The sequence below is a fragment of the Harmonia axyridis genome, chromosome 4 (assembly GCF_914767665.1).
Source record: "Harmonia axyridis chromosome 4, icHarAxyr1.1, whole genome shotgun sequence".
In the NCBI taxonomy this organism is placed as follows: domain Eukaryota; kingdom Metazoa; phylum Arthropoda; class Insecta; order Coleoptera; family Coccinellidae; genus Harmonia; species Harmonia axyridis.
The window spans coordinates 3,133,393-3,152,786 of record NC_059504.1 but is presented as its reverse complement, the minus strand read 5'-3'; the positions used below and the strand labels follow the sequence as shown (position 1 = coordinate 3,152,786).

At 29.8% G+C, this 19,394-nt stretch overlaps 1 protein-coding gene across 1 annotated transcript in view; it reads left to right on the top strand.

Moving 5' to 3' along the window:
- Positions 1–19,394, top strand: part of LOC123679119 (5-hydroxytryptamine receptor 2A-like) — a 75,847-nt gene that overhangs the window by 40,854 nt on the left and 15,599 nt on the right. Inside the window, exons 3-4 of the mRNA XM_045616502.1 lie at positions 18,530–18,754; positions 18,935–19,232. Coding sequence (XP_045472458.1) covers positions 18,530–18,754; positions 18,935–19,232 — 523 coding nt within the window. The remainder of the gene's footprint in view (positions 1–18,529; positions 18,755–18,934; positions 19,233–19,394) is intronic.

Below are 19,394 nucleotides of genomic sequence, written 5' to 3'. Positions count from 1 at the left end.
AAGGAAATCCAAATAATTATAAAAAGTTAGTAAAGTGTGATGAATGAATTAATTATGATTAATGAAGATTCGATAAATGTCTATAATCATCGCAAAAAAAATAGGACTACAAGAAACACCCTGTTTCTCGAAAACAATGCATTTTCCCATGTTTATAGGACTTTTTTTCTTATAATTATCCAAGGAATCTCTCATTTTCCAATTTAGTAACACCCTGTGTACAGGGTGTTTGCTTTAATGCTTTCAAAAAGTGTTATTATCATCCAAATTAAGTCGAAACCTTGAAATTTGAATATGTGCTGTTCGGCCCTTTTGTTCTGGTAATGATTAATTCTTTTTAAATCAATTGGAAAATAATGAATTCGTGCAAAAAATGTTATAAGCAGTACCTTAAGAACTTCCAGTAAAATCCGTTCTTGATTCTTAATTATACCTACTTCTTTACACAAAATTGAAGTTAAGAGTTTGTTGAATTGATTTTATAAATAATTCTATATCCATTTAGTACAATTATATTCATGATGGAATGGAATGGTTCGAGAATTCTTTAGAGGGAATATTAAATTGATCTTATTCACATTCTTTAATAGGATTTTATCCAATTCAAGAAGTATATTAAAGACGATTTCATCTTCATCCAACTGATTTCTTATTTCAAATTAGACGGATAAACTATTGTTTTTATCATTCGAAATGCAATCTAGTAACTTTCAAATTTTAATGAAGCCCTCGATGTTTATTGCATGTCAGTCAGTTGAGAGCCATTTCTGGGATTTTCAAATGAGATTAATGTAATTAATGCAAGCAAGGAGAGAATTACTTGGTCTTATTGGAAACTGAGGAGATATAATGTCAAAATGGTTTTCTTGCTTTCACAAACTCCACTTTGATCATCAAGAAGTAACCCTATTTTTATAATTCCTTGAAAATTTTGAACTGATTGAGCTTATCCAACTTTTTGAGGAAATGAGATTCGCTTCTCGAACTTTGGGCAGAAATGAGGTCAAAGTGGATGAGGGCGTGAAAATACAAGCTTTTGCTTCAATCGTGCAAAATAAATGGAAGAAGTTTTAGCATACGAGAATTTTTTTTTTCCCAAAACCATCAGTCTTTTAATCGAGCTAATTTTCTGTGAGCTGTTTGCTTATCAAGATTTTTGACCGATTCAAATTGGAAAATTTACCTGATATAGTTCAGATATGAAATAAGAAAAAACTTTTCCTCAATCAGAATATTATCGGTTGATGAACTATTCAACTTGAATTAACGATTTTCATAATGTAAAATTTCGATCTTCTAAAAACGTTTTTCATTTCTGAGTATAGCAACTCTAGAAACATAGGATTTTGTTTAACAACTCACAATTAGTATAAATCAATTTTAAATAACAGGAAGTAGGTATAAGCATAGACAATTTTTCAAGATTTTTGATACTGACTTTGGGATGGTCTATCTTAGGTTGATCTCTCTCAGGAAAAAAAATAATTAAGAATTGAAGATGGCAGGTTCATGTTAAGTTTATGATAAGATAATTATTAACTTTTGAAACTGTCAGGTACAAACTTTAGGTTTAAGTAACAGTTTTCTGAAATAAAAATATTTTACTGTATCTTTCCATTTTTTTTTCAAATAAACGAAAAATAAAATTAATGATTTCATGAAAAAATTAGCTCAAATTCCCCGAGCAAAGGTTTTCTGAACAAAAGCCACTTGATTCAAATTAATTGATAAGTTTCAAAATATTCCGTGGAAAAAATCTGAGCATTATGATCTTAATATCTCGTATAATAATTGGAAGACCAATATGTTTCATTACTATGTATTAACCACCAAAATTTATTGATACGTTCATGTGTTATTACAGTTTCGAACTTAGGAGCACTTCTCTATGTGGAGTTGAAAGGAAGTTGGAAGCTGCAGTAACATAATCTTATCATAAATTCTGGTAGTACATACATAGTAATACCATAAATATGGTGATTCAATAACCTGTTCGTTTTATTCCAATAAGTTTGATAAATATTTCAGAGCTGTATCATATTCAAAATAAAAATAAATTGTAATATTTCTTTCCAAGAAAGGTAAGAGTAAAAATACTCCCATCATCGTGAATGAATGAGAAAAATATTCTAGGCACTCATTCAGAAAAATGAAATTTTTGTTTAGTTGAAAATGTATATTTATATTGTATTTCCACTACTTAAATCTATAGATCCAAATTGTTTCTCTCAGTAGTAGATACTTAAAAAATGAAAAATTTGTAAAAGCTTCTCTGTAGCTAAATAAATGTAATATCAAGGTAGGTTGAAATAAAGTTATCATCGAACGATTCAGAGTATTTATTTTCAAAAATAATAAATATTTAAACAAAATACAATATTCATGTTATTAATATACAGGGAATAAGTTGAATATAGAAAATAAGTTTACACTGTCAATAATAAATAAATGACTTAAAAAAATATATACAATTGGTAGGTATTTACAAAAAATAAATAATACGAAAAAAATTATAACCAAGTACTCTCATTTACATTTATACATATTCTTTTTTTTTTTTTGTCATGACTGATGAAAAAAATTATTCATCACGATTAGAAAAAAAACTTCTCGGTAACAATATCAATATTATCCTAATATTATTTAAAAATCACATAAAGCTGACACAAACCAAAATTTAGGTGTATTATATTTCACGTAAACTGGAGATTTCTCACCACGTTTTGTTATTTTAGACAGTTGGTAAGAAAGCTGGCCTACAACAGGTAAGATATCAATCAGATTGTATTCGGTGAATTGTATTAATTGCTGCGTCCAAATTGTTTTCTTCAGATCTTCTGCTATTAGCGTTTCTAACATATAATGAGCAGCTGCACCCAGCAAAGATGGAAGTATGTGACAAGTTTCGTATGAGGTCAATGCTATTTCCAATATATACTTGCCAAAGCAATTTTTAAAATAATTAATTTCGCTCAACAATTGACACCTCGCAAAGAAATGAAAGGAACATGGTATGATAACGGCGAAATCTAATGTTCTCAAAATCTTCCTTTCCATCTCAAATATCTCTTTATGACTGTATGCATCAGAAACCAATTTGACACCAGTTTTCATTGTAACATAGATAGTATCGGCTTCTTCCATCTTCACAGCGATTAAGATACAGGACACAGCTGCAAGAATGAGATTTTTTTCTTCGAGCTGTTTATCAACTTGAAGGTATCTATCGAAAATGCCAATGGCCAGATGGTGAACTTCCGGTATGGATTCAAAATCACGCAAGCATTTGAATTTGTGGATGAACCAACCAATTGCTTTCTTCCGATCTTTACGACTTATGACACACCCGTCCAAGAAGTTTTTGCGTATGGGATTCCTCCTTTCTACTTCTCTGTCGAAGGAATAAGTGTCGGTGGAATCCACGATTGGGAAAAGTTCGGGGTAAAGTTCATCATCAAAAACATCTACGGATGATGGAATCTCATCTACTATCTGGCCTTGGATACTTTTATTTTCAGAAGATTCTTCATCTACTTCGCCGGCATCTTCGTTCAAATTACAAGAAGTTCCTTCGCCAGCATCTTCACAGGGAGTTACATGAAGTAAGTTTGAATAACAAGAAGGTCCTTCACCAGCATCTTCACATGAAGTTGCATGAAGGACATTTTCATCAGAAGATCCTTCGCCAGCATCTTCACAGGGAGTTACATGAAGGAGGTTTGAATTACAAGAAGGTCCTTCACCAGCATCTTCACGTGGATTTACAGGAAGGACTTCTCCATTAGAAGATTCTTCGCCAGCATCTTCAGGTTGAGAGTTTCCCTCCTTCAGAGAAGGTTTATCCTTTTCGCTAATATTTCCATCAGGACGACATCTAGGACGAATTCTCATCATTGCAGACATCTGGAAGGAAAATTTAAATGAAAATCTTCAACTGATAATAAGACAATTATTATTAGCATATAAATTAGTCAATAAAACAAATTCCTGAGAAAAGATGATCGATATGTAACATGAGAGATTAGCCTAGTGCTGAATATAGATCATAAAGGCCTTAAAGAAAAGTTGCTTGTTATGTATCAGGACTGTTATTTTTGGAGATATAGGGTGAGTAATGGAAATTGGCTTTAATTTATAATATTCATAACTTGAAAATCATCTGTCTGATTTGCTTGACATTTTTTTGAATAGTTTAGCAGAAAAGGCTTTTTTCGAAAAATTGTTTTTCTTTTTCGATTCCGCAAATACGTACTGTATTCGGCTTGGACCAAAAATGTACAGGGTTTTTATAAGAGGATCATAAACTTGGACAACTCAAATTCATCAAAACTCAAGATTTTCAAATTAGAACCTATATTTTTTATTATTTCAGTCGATTCTACGTACAAAAATAGTGGTTGTTACTTAAGCAAACCCTATACCTAAAATGAATTCAATTTTTAATTTGAATAGCACATTTCTTTCAAAATTTAGCAAAAGAAAGGATTCAGGTTTCATGTAACTTTTTTGAAGTGATATTATCAACTGAGATTTTGAATTTTATAGCTCACGGTTTAACTTTTCTTCGTTCTAAAACACTCAGAATCTACTAAGTGTTGTAACACGTAGTATAAAAAATCCGTTAGAAGTGAGCATGATCAAATTGCGAATTATTTTGAAACTAGAAATTGAATTTGAAACGAAATAACCTAACCATCTCAGAAAATGTAAACTGAGTGTTTAATTGATCTAAAACGGGTAGAATAAGAAAAAAACACAATAATCTGAGTACCGCCCAGAAAATATTAAAATTACATGAAATGTTTCGTAGAACAAATCCACAAAATTTTATAGCTGATTTCCAAGTTATGGATATCAGAAATTCAGGCCAATTTGAATGAATCACCCTGTATCTCCGAAACTAAAAGTCTTAGGATACCTAACAAGTTTTTTTTTACTGTTCATTTATTCTCTATATTCAATGTTTCGCTGGTTGAAATTTTCCTTTTTATTTTGAAATTGCAGAATCAATCGATACGTAATTTTTTATAAGGATTTAAATTAATAAATGGAAATATTCCATTCCTAAATAAATAACCGTTAGCAACTAATATGTATTCGAAATTATCATGAAATAACCCTATTCCCAATTTCTGAAACTCTAGTTATCTAAATATTTCTAAATATCTAAAAAATAAGGTAGAAAAAAAAGTAAGTTATACTAACCTCAAATCCTAATGAATTGAACATATTCAATACACTAAACTCCAATGCACAATATTCTTAACGAAAACCAAGACGATGGTTGAGTACTATTAACGAAACATCCACTGCACAGGTTCACTCAGTAATGATTATAATTCTTATCTGTTGTAAGGTACCTGGTTGTATAAACAGAGAATAATGAATATTTTTCTTCTTCTTCTTGAAATTTTGAAAATGGGCTTGCTTAAGCGATTAAAAACCCATTTTCAAGGTCTGATAAACAGAAAACCAGGGCCGGCGATAGGGGTGGGCCGTTTCAGGTGATTCTATTTGAGGGGCGTCAATTCGGCCAGTTTGCAGGCCGCCGTTTCATATTTCATACTTAATTCTCAGAAACAAGATAAGGTTGTTCCGCTCCGTTGCGTCTTTCAACATTCCCTGCAATAAAAATCTCCAAACCGACTTAACTAATCCGCCTATGTAATAAATAACACCTGGCAGTCAAACTAATATAAACGGAATTTCCTATTACCCTCATTGAAGGAGGGATAAAATCACAAAGACGAAAGGCAACAATACCTTCACTTTCGAATTATTTGGAAGCTTATGTTGACACATTCAACATATGGGAAATTCCTACGATTTTGTATTCGAAACTGGTAACTGTTGAATGCCAAATTTTTCAGTTGAACCAATTTTTGTAATGCCAATAAGTTACCAATTTGTTATGAAATGTGATACTTTGTTCAATATTTTTCATGCTTCAATATAAATAAGCTTACGAAAAAATTTTTGCGCCAAAATTACTCGCGCCTCCTCTGATTTTCAACACTCTATCATCGCATTATTGAACCATTATAAACCCATTATTAAACCATTAGGCATAAACTGAAAATTAAGTAATCTATTCGTCATGATAACAGCTATCAATAATATATCACTTGAAGATTTAAAAATACTACAAAAAAATATTTATGTTTTATCGAAATATATATACAATATACAATTTATATAATCATATAATTGAAGGAGAATAAATCAATTTTTTACAATAATATATGATATGTTGGAATGAGATATTCATATACAATTTGTATTTATACAAAGATTTTATGATATTAAGAAAATTAAATCAATTTATCACAAATGAATAATTTTTTTTCATTTTTCATTATTATAAAGGTACATTTCGTATTTACAAAAAAATTTTGTGATAGATAAAAACATATTTCTTATATTTATATACATAATCTTTTTTTTTAACGACTGATGAAAAAATATGTTTTATCAGAATGATAACAAATTCTTGATGGAAGTAAATAGTATTATCTCTTCTAACTAAAGAAAACTACTATCCAATACAATTTTGAAACCTTCTATTTTATTAGAAAGAAGATTACTAACCGCACCAAATTTTTCCCCACTATATTTCAAGAAAATTGGAGATGTAATACCCATTTTCGTTGTTGTCTGCAGTTCCCGAGTGAGCTGATGTACAACAGGAATAATGTCAAACAAGTTATATTTGGTGAACATTCTTAATTCCAAAGACCAAATTTTTCTCATATCATCATCCCCTGTTGTAAACGCACTTACAATAAAATGAGCGGCTGCACCCTGCAGAGATGGAGGTATATGACATGTTTCGTATGCTGTCAATGCTATTTCCAATATATACATGCCCAAAAAAACTCCAATTTTATTGGTTGGATCCAACAATTGACATCTCGACAAGAAATGGAAGGAACATGGTATGATTATGGCAAAATCTAATGTTCTCAAAATCTTCATTTCCATCTCAATTATTTCTTTTTGTTTGTATTTATTAGCTGTTATTACGGCACCATCCTCCATTGCAACAAAAATTTTATCACCTTCTTCCATTTTCACAGCGATTAAGAGACTGGTTACTGCAACAAGGGTGAGCTTTCTTGATGCAATATTTCTTTTAGCTTGGACGTATCGATCAAAGATTCCAACAGCCAGATGGTATATTTCCGGTATGGATTCAAAATCACCTATTTCCCTGAATTGCTCTACGAACCAGTCCATCATTTTCTTCCGTTGTGCAGGGCTGACTCCACATTCTTTCAAGAATTTTCGTCGGATTGGGTTTTTCATTTCCAATTCCAAATCGGAAGAGTATGTGTCGATGAAATCTTTTCGTGGGTAAATATCACACTCTTGGATTTTTTTTTCTGGTATTTTATATTCATAATCCCAATTCAAGAGATCTTCTAATGTAAAACGTTCTTCTTCCTCTTGAAATTGATTGCTTGCATATGCACAAATAGGTTCCCTCGGTGGTTCTTCTACCATGCTAAAATTGCCATCATGACGTCTCGGAAATACAGTTCTTATCAATGAAGATAGCTGAAAAAATATTTAAAATTAAAATCGTAATCGTTAATTATTAACAGTTCAAATGGTCCATTAAGCAAATTAATGGAAACAGGTAATCCTATGAATTCATTATCGACTCTCATTCTACAAATATACCCAAATCATTGATCTTAAGTATAGTGTTATGAAACACATCGTTATCATTACCTAATGATGTTTTCTTATCTTATTTTTCGATACGTATTTGAGGCAGAATTTTGATTGAAAAAATTGAATTGAAAATAAACATCACACAATTATATCAACTTTTTATTGTATGGTAAAATTTGATTTCAGGGTTGTTTCTGAATATATTTATTGTTTAAAAATTTGAACTGTCATTTGATAGGCAACGTTTCGGGTAGTGCCCTTTTTCAAACCTTCTTATTCAGATAGACATATACATATTTTATTTTTGTTTCACCAACTCATTTGGTCGGACGTATTTGAGTTGGTGAAACAAAAATAAAATATGTATATGTCTATCTGAATGAGAAGGTTTGAAAAAGGGCACTGCCCGAAACGTTGCCTATCAAATGACAGTTTGAATTTTTAAACAATAAATATATTCAGAAACAACCCTGATATCAAATTTTAGCATACAATAAAAAGCGAACAGGGTAAATAATTAAATCAATAAATTATATTAACTGCATTGATTCAAATGAAATATCTAGATGAACAAATTATCGCAAAAACAATATATCAACTAATATAAAAAAAATCAAGCTGTACAAACCTTCTTTCTCATTGATTTAAACATTTTCACTTATTTTTACGATTTTTTGAACTTAGTCACAGACAAAGCTTCATTCAAATTGAACACTTTACAAGAAAAATAAATAGTTCTATTCAGTATTTATTGTAAGTCTCTACTTAAGTACCTATTTGCAGTAAATCATAGGTATTCTTAATCACCTTCTTCTTCTTGAAATCTCAATGAATGGTCTTGCACAGCAGCTCGAGAATAAGAAAAAATTTCAAGTTCTCATAAATAATAACAAGAGAATACCAATTGTCTTCTTTGTTTATTATAATTTGAAATTTTGGTATTATTATTATTCGAATAATATTTCAAATTCAAGAGACTATATCAATAATTCTTATACATGTCATGATGGTATGGATATTTTATTCTTATTGAATTGAATTTGATAACGCTCCTTTGCAAAAAAATTACATAATTGAGCTTGGCTTGACTCGATTTTAGATATTTATTGCTTGACTTGATATCAACTACTTGATATTACTTGTGCTTGATATGCACGTGTTGCACGGCATATATTTCGGCTCAGTCTAAATAAGGGGATTCCTCGAAATCCGAGAGACTGAAGCATTCGCCAGTGTGACTTTATTAGTAGTTTTCTCAGATTTTTATGAAATCTATTGGTAGTTTCAGAAATATCGTTCTAAATTTGGCCGAAATGGCCAAGAATTTTTTATCAATGCGAGCATATCCAGCTCCTATTGAAAGACAATTTTTCAGAGCTGCTCTTACATTTACAAAAACCCGCAATAGACTAGGCGATAAATCTATAAGATGCCTCATGTGTCTTAGATCCTGGATAAAAAATTATGAAATCAAAAAAAGCCTGGAGGTTCCTCAATATTTAGAAACCTCGATTTTTTTATTATTTTTTATTTTGTTATGATTTATAGTGATTTAATTTAGGCTTCGATTTCAAAAAAGTTCATATTTTCGGTTCTTTCATACAATAAGTTCATTAAATAAAAGTGTTTTTTGCAATTGAATTTCATAATTTTTTTATTGATGTGAAACTACACAATAAAACTTAAGCTTGACTTGAAATCAAGTCAAGCTCAAGCCGGGACAAAATAATACACACATTCTATGTGCTGGAAAGAACTGAAAAATAAGTATTTCTGACATATTTCCATGATTAATCGAAAAATGGAAGGGTGCATTGAAAATTCAATGTATACACGTATATATTCATTTCATTATTGTAAATGGCAGATCTAGATGAACTTATTGTGGCAAAAAAAATAGTAAATCTCAAAATCTGAATGGTTGAAGCAAAAAATCAAAAATTTCTATCTATAACTTTTGCTAAATCTCTTTCATCATTTTTTCTTTATACTTTAATTATATTTCTTATAGTATTATCGGTATATGATGTGGTCTCAATACGAAAATGAATATTTTGATCGTAATTAGAATAATCTGTAAGTATCAAGTCAGAAGTAAAAAATAAAAACTGAAACAAATTGCTGAATGCGCTGGTTTTCAATGCAGGTATTCTATAAATGTATGAAGAATAATCCTTTCAAAGTTTTGCTTATCTGTTTATGAACAAGCCAAGAAATAATCTATTTTGCATTCGTTTCGTTGTAAAAACTTCTTGGAATTATTTAAAATTTTCAATGATTTGGCTTATTACAAAATTGGTTATATAAAAAAAAAATTGTCATTTTGAATGAACATATTATTATTATGTATTCTCAATATTAAACCGAAACGTTCAAGGCAAAAAATTTAAACCCAATGAAATCGTTCACAGTTTTCTTTTTGGAAAATCCATAGTTCTTCTTGGAAAATATGGGAGCTATTATATTGAAATTTGGTATCAAAACCAGTTGTTACACTGAGAGAAGTGTTTATTCAATATCACCGAAAATGCATTATTGTTAATAAATCATTTATTGGGTATATAGACACACAAATATTAGGTTCATGGAAAAAAAATAATTTATTTGAAATCCCACCAATAATCATAATATATTATTACACTTTTTATTTATTTACGCATAACTTATATTAATAATTCTGAAGAAATATCCATTTGAAGGAAATAAATATAGTTGAGGTTAATATATCATTGAGTAATAATTGATGAACCTTATTTATATGTAATATGTATCCATGCTGAATAAAAAAAAAATTAGTGCTTCATTAATAAAAAATATGGATTTCTCTCAGTGTACACAGAATTGATCCAACAAGCTTGTGATTACGATCTTTAAATTTTCAAGGCAAAAAAATTAAAGTACTAAAATTTAGATAAATTGTAATTGTATGAATTCACTATTTTTCAACCGATTCATCATATTTATAAATTGTTTTCATATAATCAAGGAACAAATTGCATCAAACCAATAAAATACTCATTATTTTATTATTTGATCTGTTGTACCTTGTATCAATATCGTATAACTGTTCATTTAAATTATCCGAAAAAGTTAATTTTCTATAAGAAGTTCTATCAAAAGAGTATTTCATCGAAATATTGAACACTCTACATCAATTTAGGAATTATCGATAAAATAAAGTTGATGATTGCCATTCTCCAATACAATGAACCATTTTTTCAGTGTACTGAAGCAATTCAAAGCGATGTAATTGTTTTTCATATTAAGATATCGTAATCACTAAAAAAAAATAGTTCAGAAAATATGAGGCAGGAAAAAAGATTGTTAAAAAAAAACAGTAAATAATATATACCTATGTTTTAATGCAATATTTATTTACAATATATGTACAATTGAATTTTTTGATTCATGATATTTACATTGATATTTACATTCACAAATCATTTTATTATAATTACAACAATGTAACAAAAAACACATTCTTTTAAAAAAAATGGCTGAAAATATTTACAATTTGAACAGTGTCGTTCTAACGAATATTACATGTTAATAGATTCTTCAAATATCTGTGCAAATTTAAAACAAGTTGACTAATTTCGCCAAATTTTTCTTCGCTATATTTCTTGAAAATTGGAGACTTCATGCCCAATTCTGTTATTTTGTGCAATTCTTCAGCAATCAGACATACAGCAGGCATGATATCACTTGTGCTATACTTGGTTATCCGTGTCAAGTTTGGACACCAAACTTTTGACCAATCATTTTTTTGTCTTAGAACTACTTTAATAATGAAGTGAGCCGCTGCACTTTGCAGAGATTGAGGTATGTGGCAAGTTTCGTATGTCGTTAATGCTATTTCCAGTATATACATGCCCAAATAAATTTCATTAAAATTTGGTGGTTGTATATAATAATACCTCGTCAGGAAAAAGAAAGAACATGGAATGATAATATTGAAATTTAATGTTTTTAAAATTTTCCTCTCCATATCGAAAAATTCTTTATTTGTGTATTTATTGAATGTTATTAGCACACCATCAGACATTTCTATAATGGTATCCTGACCATCTTCCATCTTAGCAGCGATTAATATACAAGTCGCTGCTACAAGGATGATATTCTTTGATGGGATATTCTTTTCGGCTTGGACAAACCTATCAAAAATACCAATTGCCAGATGAGAAACTTCGGGTATCATTTCATAGTCTTCTAACTTCTTGAATGTGTCCAGGAACCAATTCATAACTTGTTTCCTTTGTCTAGGGCTGATTCGACATTGTCTCAGGAATTTTTCTCGGATTGGATTTTTCATTTCCAATTCGAGATCGTAATTGTAAGTTATCATGAAACTCCCATTTGTATAAATGTCGTTTATATGGTTATGAACTTTTTCTTTCTTCACGAATTCATAATTCAAGGCATCTTCTGCAGGCGAAATATCATTTACTATTTGACATTTTTCATTCCCAACAGAAATGGCGCTTGTATTTCCTCTATTACGGAGTACAGGGATTGCAGATCTCATCATTGTAAACATCTGAAAAAATACTTTGAATGAATATCTTCTTGGCAAAATATCAGCATAATCATTAATATTTAGTTGTTCAATAAAATTATTAAGAAAAATAATTCCCTGAATTTCAATAAACCTTTTTCAAATCGGTAGGCATTTTTTAGATTTTATAATCAGCAAATAGAAATATCTCTCAAATAGAACACCATATAATATGTTGTGTAAAGAAAAACCTATTTTATTGTTCCTATTATTTCAATTAGTTTAAAAATATCCAATTCTAATCTAAAACTTGACATTTAAATCATATCTTTATAATATTTAAGGAATGTAATCATGTTATGAGAAATTGAATCGTTAGATGAATGAATTAATGAATTGGAAATAAACGTCACAAATATACTTCTATTGTGTTATTGCAAATGACGAATCAAGTTAAATCAATATGTAGTTACAAAACGAATGAAAATTGCAATTGTTGCTGGAGCTACCCAAAAACAAGCAGATATATGGAAACTTTCTAAATATTCAATTTGTAGATATCACAAAAATTAACGATATGAGAAAGAATTATTCATTTATCATTGAAATACCATTATTTCAAATGAATGAAAATGAAAAAATATAGAAAGATGACATTATTTATACAAATAATAAGTAAATTCTGTATTTTTCTATTATGTTACATTTACCGTCTCAAATATGCTAAAATGGTGATATCAATGAAATAACTGAAAATTTTATATTTTTCATTTCGATTAACTCTATTTCAATAAGCACTTCCACAGAAATGCTTGGTGAATTCTCAATAAAAAAGGAGAATTGTTGTTAAATGTATAAAAAAATGATTTCGCGACTTGTCACAATATGGAATTATTTTCATATGAAATTATCTCATTTCTAACAAAACATCAAATGAATTTGAATTGAAGACGTATGATTATCACAATTATATTTGCATGCAAAATTAATACAGAATGTGAAATAAAAAATATAGCTTTACCTGCAGAAACACTAGTTTAGAGATTTCCAAAAAAATGAATGGATATCTTAAAAGATCTTGAGAGAAAAACCAAAATTCTAGTACTACGCACCCTTTCACTGATAGATTGGAACCTATCTACTCACACTTTCGCTCACACTATATCTTATCTCGAACCCTAGTCAATGACGAACACCAATCACCTTAACAAAGAATAATAAACCATATTTTTCTTCTTCTTCTTAAAATCCCGAGAATGGTCTTGCCCATTAACTTATCTAGTAGCCAACATGTTATCGGATATCAGCTCAATCATTGTTGAGTCAAATGAGAGGCCATAATCAAGAACTCTCATTATAATTATGACACTTAGTTATAGTTATTATGAGATGGTGAGATAACGAGTAAAAATTCCTACTTTTCAATGTGAACATTTCGAAATGAAATAAATTCGATGTATATCAAAATACCATTATTGTCATTAAGTAAACTAGACTCTCTTGAAATTAGGCATGAATATACAGGGTGATTCAAAATTCAGTATCAAGATTTCAGGGGCCTATTTTTCAGGTCAAAATAAGACAACTGACTTAAGAATTTCAACATTTTTTTGTTTTTTCTTCATAGATCTTTCAGGTTTTGAAAAATTAAGATAAAATTTGAAAAATAGGTTTCAAGAGTTTCAAGTCTTTTTTGTTTTTTCTTCATAGATATTTCAGGTTTCGAAAAATTGAGATAAAATTTGAAATATAGTTTACGTTTTAGGGTTAACATAATCCGGTAACAAGATCTATAGATTACACAGGTTGACTCGTAACTTAGGTTAAAGAGTCATGCGTCATCCAGTATGTATATCGCCATTGGCCAAGATCTATAGATTAAACGTTGCCTCATAAATTTCGACCAATCTGCGTCAACCATTGGTGACGTCACCCAATGTCCCCATTCAAGTGAAAGTTACGAGGCAACCTGGGACCCTAGTCAATGACTAACTCTATTCATTAACAAAGAATAATAAATCATATTTTTCTTTTTCTTCTTAAAATCCCGAGAATGGTCTTGCTCATCAACTTATCTAGTAGCCAATCACTGGTGGATTCTAATCTATGAAATGAATTCTAAATTTTGTTCATACATTTTTTTAGCTATTGTAGTTTTGACGCTATCAAGAAAATGGTGAAATCATTTTTTAATTCGCTTCATTCAATTGAAGCCTCTGATGAAAGGTAGAAACCTATCAACACAATAAAAACAAAAACGTATTTGGTTTGTTATCTAAATTGAGAAAAAAAAAAGAAGAAACTTAGCGAACCTATATTTCAAATTTGTTCTTAATATCTCGAAAACTGAAAGAATTCTTAATTTTATATGATTCCGCTTTAAAGCAGCTTGAAAAAAGGAATTTCAATTCTATACAAATGAGATAAATGTGATTAATATTAAATGAAGGTAGTATCTTTTCCTATTTATTGCTTCAATAACCCTCAAAGTTTAAACGTAGTTCTGCTATGAGTAGAAGGTTATTGATTAACTAATGAGATTGCATAAAAATAAATTATGTATTTCTTTTCATGATATATGTGGAAAGGATTCTATAAAAAAAACAACAATTGATATTTAAATTTTTATATATTATTATATTTATATACAATATATGTACAGAATAATTTTTTTTGGTTATTTACATATGTATATATTCAAAAATAATTCCATCATCAACAAAGAAACAAAAAACACATTATTCCTGAATAAAGAGACATCATTACAATATACCCTTATTTCGCTGAAATCGATTAGCATTTAAACACTGTCACATTCTAATAAATTCTTCCAATAGTCGTGAGAACTTGAAACAAGATCACTAACATTGCCGAATTCTTCTTCACTATATTTATTATAAAGTGATGACTTCACGCCCATTTTTGTCACCTTATGCAATGCTTTAACAAGCTGACATGCAACAGGTATTATATCAGATGTGCTATACCTGGTGAACCTTGTTAATTTCAGAGACCAAACTTTTGTGAAATCATCTTCTTGATTCAGAACAGCTTTTATAAGAAAATGCGCCGCTGCACCCTGCAGAGATTGTGGTATGTGGCAAGTTTCATATGATGTTAACCCAATTTCCAGTATATACATACCCAAGAAATTTTCTTGAGAACTTGGTGGGCTTAACAAATGAAATCTTGTCAGGAAATGGAAAGAACTTGGAATGAAAACGTCGCACTTCAATGTTTTCAAAATCCTCATCTCCATCTCAAGAATTTCCTTTTTGGTGTATCCTTCAGTAGATATTAGCGCACCATCAGTTAAGATTATAGTTTCGTCAGAACCATCTTCGATCTTCATAGCTATGAAGACACAAATCATTGCTACAAGATTGATTTTCTTTGCGGAGATATTCCTATCGTCTTGGACAAATCTATCGAAGATACCAATTGCCAGGTGACAAACTTCAGGTATATGTTCATATTCATCTAAATCCTTGAAGGTGGACAGGATCCAATTCATTGCCTGTTCCCGTTGTCCAGTGTTGAGCCCGCTGTTTTTAAGAAAATTTTTTCGAATTGGATTTTTCTTTTCCGTTCCAAGATCCAAAGCATAAGTGATCATAGAATCTGCCCATTCATCACTTTCGTTTTCATTGTTGTTGTCGTCTTCTTCGAATTTATAGTTGAAGACATCTTCTCCAGGTGAAATCATATTGTAATATTCACAATTAGTGCGTTGTTTAGATGACGCAATTTTCTTCAATGAAGACACCTGAAAAAATACTTAGAATAAATATCTCTGAAGGAAAATATGAGCATAATCATTAATATTTCAGTTTTTCAATGAATGATTTGAAAAAAAAATTGTTAATTCTGTTATCAACTCAATTCATCAAATACACCTCAAAATTACCAAATAAGATTTCAGTCAAAATAAATCTTCACATTCCTTTCGAATAAGTAGGTATTGATTAGTTTTGTATTCAGATAATTTATTTTAATTGCTTTTTACGGCTTGTTCATTACAAGCTCTTTACAACAGTTACAGTTATGAAGCATATCTTTATGATTTTTGGAAAAAGGTTATCCTATAATGAGGAACTAAATCATGAGATTAATGAATTTGAATTTGACTCAAAATGAATGATTTATTATCTGTTATTGAGAAAGACGAATCCAGGTAGCAAAAATAAGCCTTTATGTAGAAACTTTCTAAATATTCAATTTGACGTTTAGGAAGGTTTCACCAAAATAAACAAAATGACAAAGTATTATTCATACCGGGTGTTTCAAAATTTAGTATCTCAGGGACGTATAAACTTTTTTGTAGGGGTGGATTCTAACATCCGATATGAATTCATTATTTTGTTAAATTTTTGTCTTTTATAATTTTGGCGTATCTGTGATCTTTATCGAAAAAAAATTATTTTTTGTAATTCCCTACATTTAATTAAAATTTTCAGCTAAAGGTAGGAAACTATTATCACAATGATAACAAAAAACTCTACATATTCGCTTCGCAATATGTATTACTTGTTTCCTTGAACATTACCCTAAAATAAGAAACCTAACGTGCCTTTATTTCAAATTTGATCGTAATATATCAAAAACTGAAAAATTTTTGAAGAAAAACTAAACAAATCGTGGAACTTTATCGTCCTGTAGTTCGGTAATTAAGCAGAAACATGTTTCTGGAAAAAAAGTCTTATTTTGACCTGATAAATACGCACCGAAAACTCTGAATTTTGAAACACCCTCTATATCCTCGAAATAATTAAGGCTAAAAAGTTAACACTTGAAATTATAGAACTAAGTAAAATTTTATATTCTTCATTTCGATTAACAATATTTCAGTAAGCATACTTACAACAATATTTCAGTAAGCATGTTTACTGAAATATTGTTAATCGAAATGAAGAATATAAAATTTTACTTAGTTCTATAACTTCAAGTGTTAACTTTCTAGCCTTAATTATTTCGAGGATGGTAAGATAACGTTTGAAGGTTTATGTAAAAATTCATGAAAAAGTTACATGAATACGAATTTGAACAGAGGGTTCCCCATTTATTATTCTCTCCAGGGTCCTGATAGCCACTGTATGGAATTATGAAAACACTAGTACTAGTAATAAATTGAAAGGACCAGTAGGAAAGAAGTTAATTTCTTCAGATTTGCAGGTATGATTTGGGATGTAAAGGATATGCATTTACCCAAACAAGTGGGCCATTATACATTCCTGACCCTACCATTGACTTGTCAAATAATGAGAATATCAATAACAAAATGAAGGAAAAAGAAACAGAGAAAATCTCAACGAAATAAATCAAACTCTGAATTATACTCTGAGGCAACAGAAAATGAAAAAAAAAGGAAACATTCTGATTCAGTGAGTGATTTCTAGATGCATTCAACTTCCAGAGAAAATACTGCTGAATTGTCAATAAAAAGAAATGTTGTAAATAAATGTGTAAAGAAATAAATTCGAGACTCATACCAAAATTAGAGTCAGTTTTATGAAAAACTATATGGTCTAAAGTACAATTTCTAAAGAAATAATAAGTATCTTAACCCATATGAAAATAAAAACAAAAATTTAAGTAGTACATACCTTTTTACTGATATATTTGAACATTTTTACACACCTTACACTCGTATCTCACAATGCTCTGAACGCAATCACAACTCAAACTAACATGGAAAGTACTAAACGGGGTACTATTTAAACTTAATTTGCATTAACACAGAATAAAAACAATATTCTTATTTTTCTTCGTGGAACCTCGAGAATGGTCTAGCACATCGACTTATCAGTTACTATTTCTTCTGTTGCCGTAATTTCTTTCTGTTAATTCCACTTTCTTATCAACACTCAATGAGACAAATGAGGGACCATTTCTAAGGTTCCTTAAATGAATATTAATGAGGTATATTATATCGATAATTGTAGTTTGAAACTTCTTATTGTTACTATCCGATATTTGAATTGATTTCCTACATTTCTAGCTATATGAAATGAAATTTATGTAATTCGATATCTATTAAAAATATTATTGAGAAACTAATTATTTTTATGAAAAAACAATATATGACTTTTTAGCATAATTTACATCCCTTTTGAAACTTTTCTCTCTGGGGTGTTACCATCCATCCATCTGAGAAAAATCCAAATAATAATGCCATAGTATAAACAATTCTTTATACTATGATAGTACTGATATCTGCCACAAAATTTAAAAAATTTGCATATTAAATCATATCTTATATATATCTTATATTCTTTTTTGACAGTGTTCCATTTCTCTAATATTTTGTAACTTGAATTGTTTTGAAATAAAGATTATTTATTATTATTATTATTTCAGGTAACTGGCCTTTTGGAATGATCTGGTGCAACGTCTACGTCACCTGTGACGTACTTGCCTGCTCTGCATCAATCATGCATATGTGTTTCATCAGTTTGGGAAGGTATTTGGGCATAAGAAATCCTCTCAAAACCAGAAATACTACAACCACCAGAACTGTTGTCTTCAGAATAGCTCTTGCTTGGTTATTAGCAATGTTGGTATCGAGTTCCATCACTGTATTAGGTAAGGTAGCTTTAAGACAACAACTTTAATGGAATATAGGGCGGTAATGAATGATACTGCCGTTTTAATTGGATGATTTTCTTTTTCTCCATGTTTAAAATTGTTTATTTTCATCGAATGTCATGTATTTATGTGAAATCATGCCTTCAAAAGAGGTCATCATTGTACATATTTTTACAGGTATTATAAATCATGAAAATATCATGCCTAAACCTGGAAGATGTGTTATAAATAATAGAGCATTCTTCGTCTTTGGCTCACTGGTTACTTTTTATATTCCAATGGTAATTATGGTAACCACGTATGCCCTTACCGTTCAACTTCTAAGGAAAAAGGCTCGTTTCAACATAGAACATCCAGAAAATGACCAATTCATTCGAAGAATGGGAGGAAGATACTACAATCAAAAACATGAAAGGCCTGCTTCGGTTATTTCTGGACAATCTACATGCAGAAGAACAGCTAGTTCTGGAGAAAGGTAAGAGATTCCCAATTTGAATTGAATTTCCTTGTTAGTAATGAAAATATTTATTTTTCATTATGTAATAAACATAGATGGAGGTAGCATATGTTATTTTCAGTGAGCAAATTTTGTCTCAACATGAACTATCAAATTTAACATGAAGTGTGCGGAAATGAA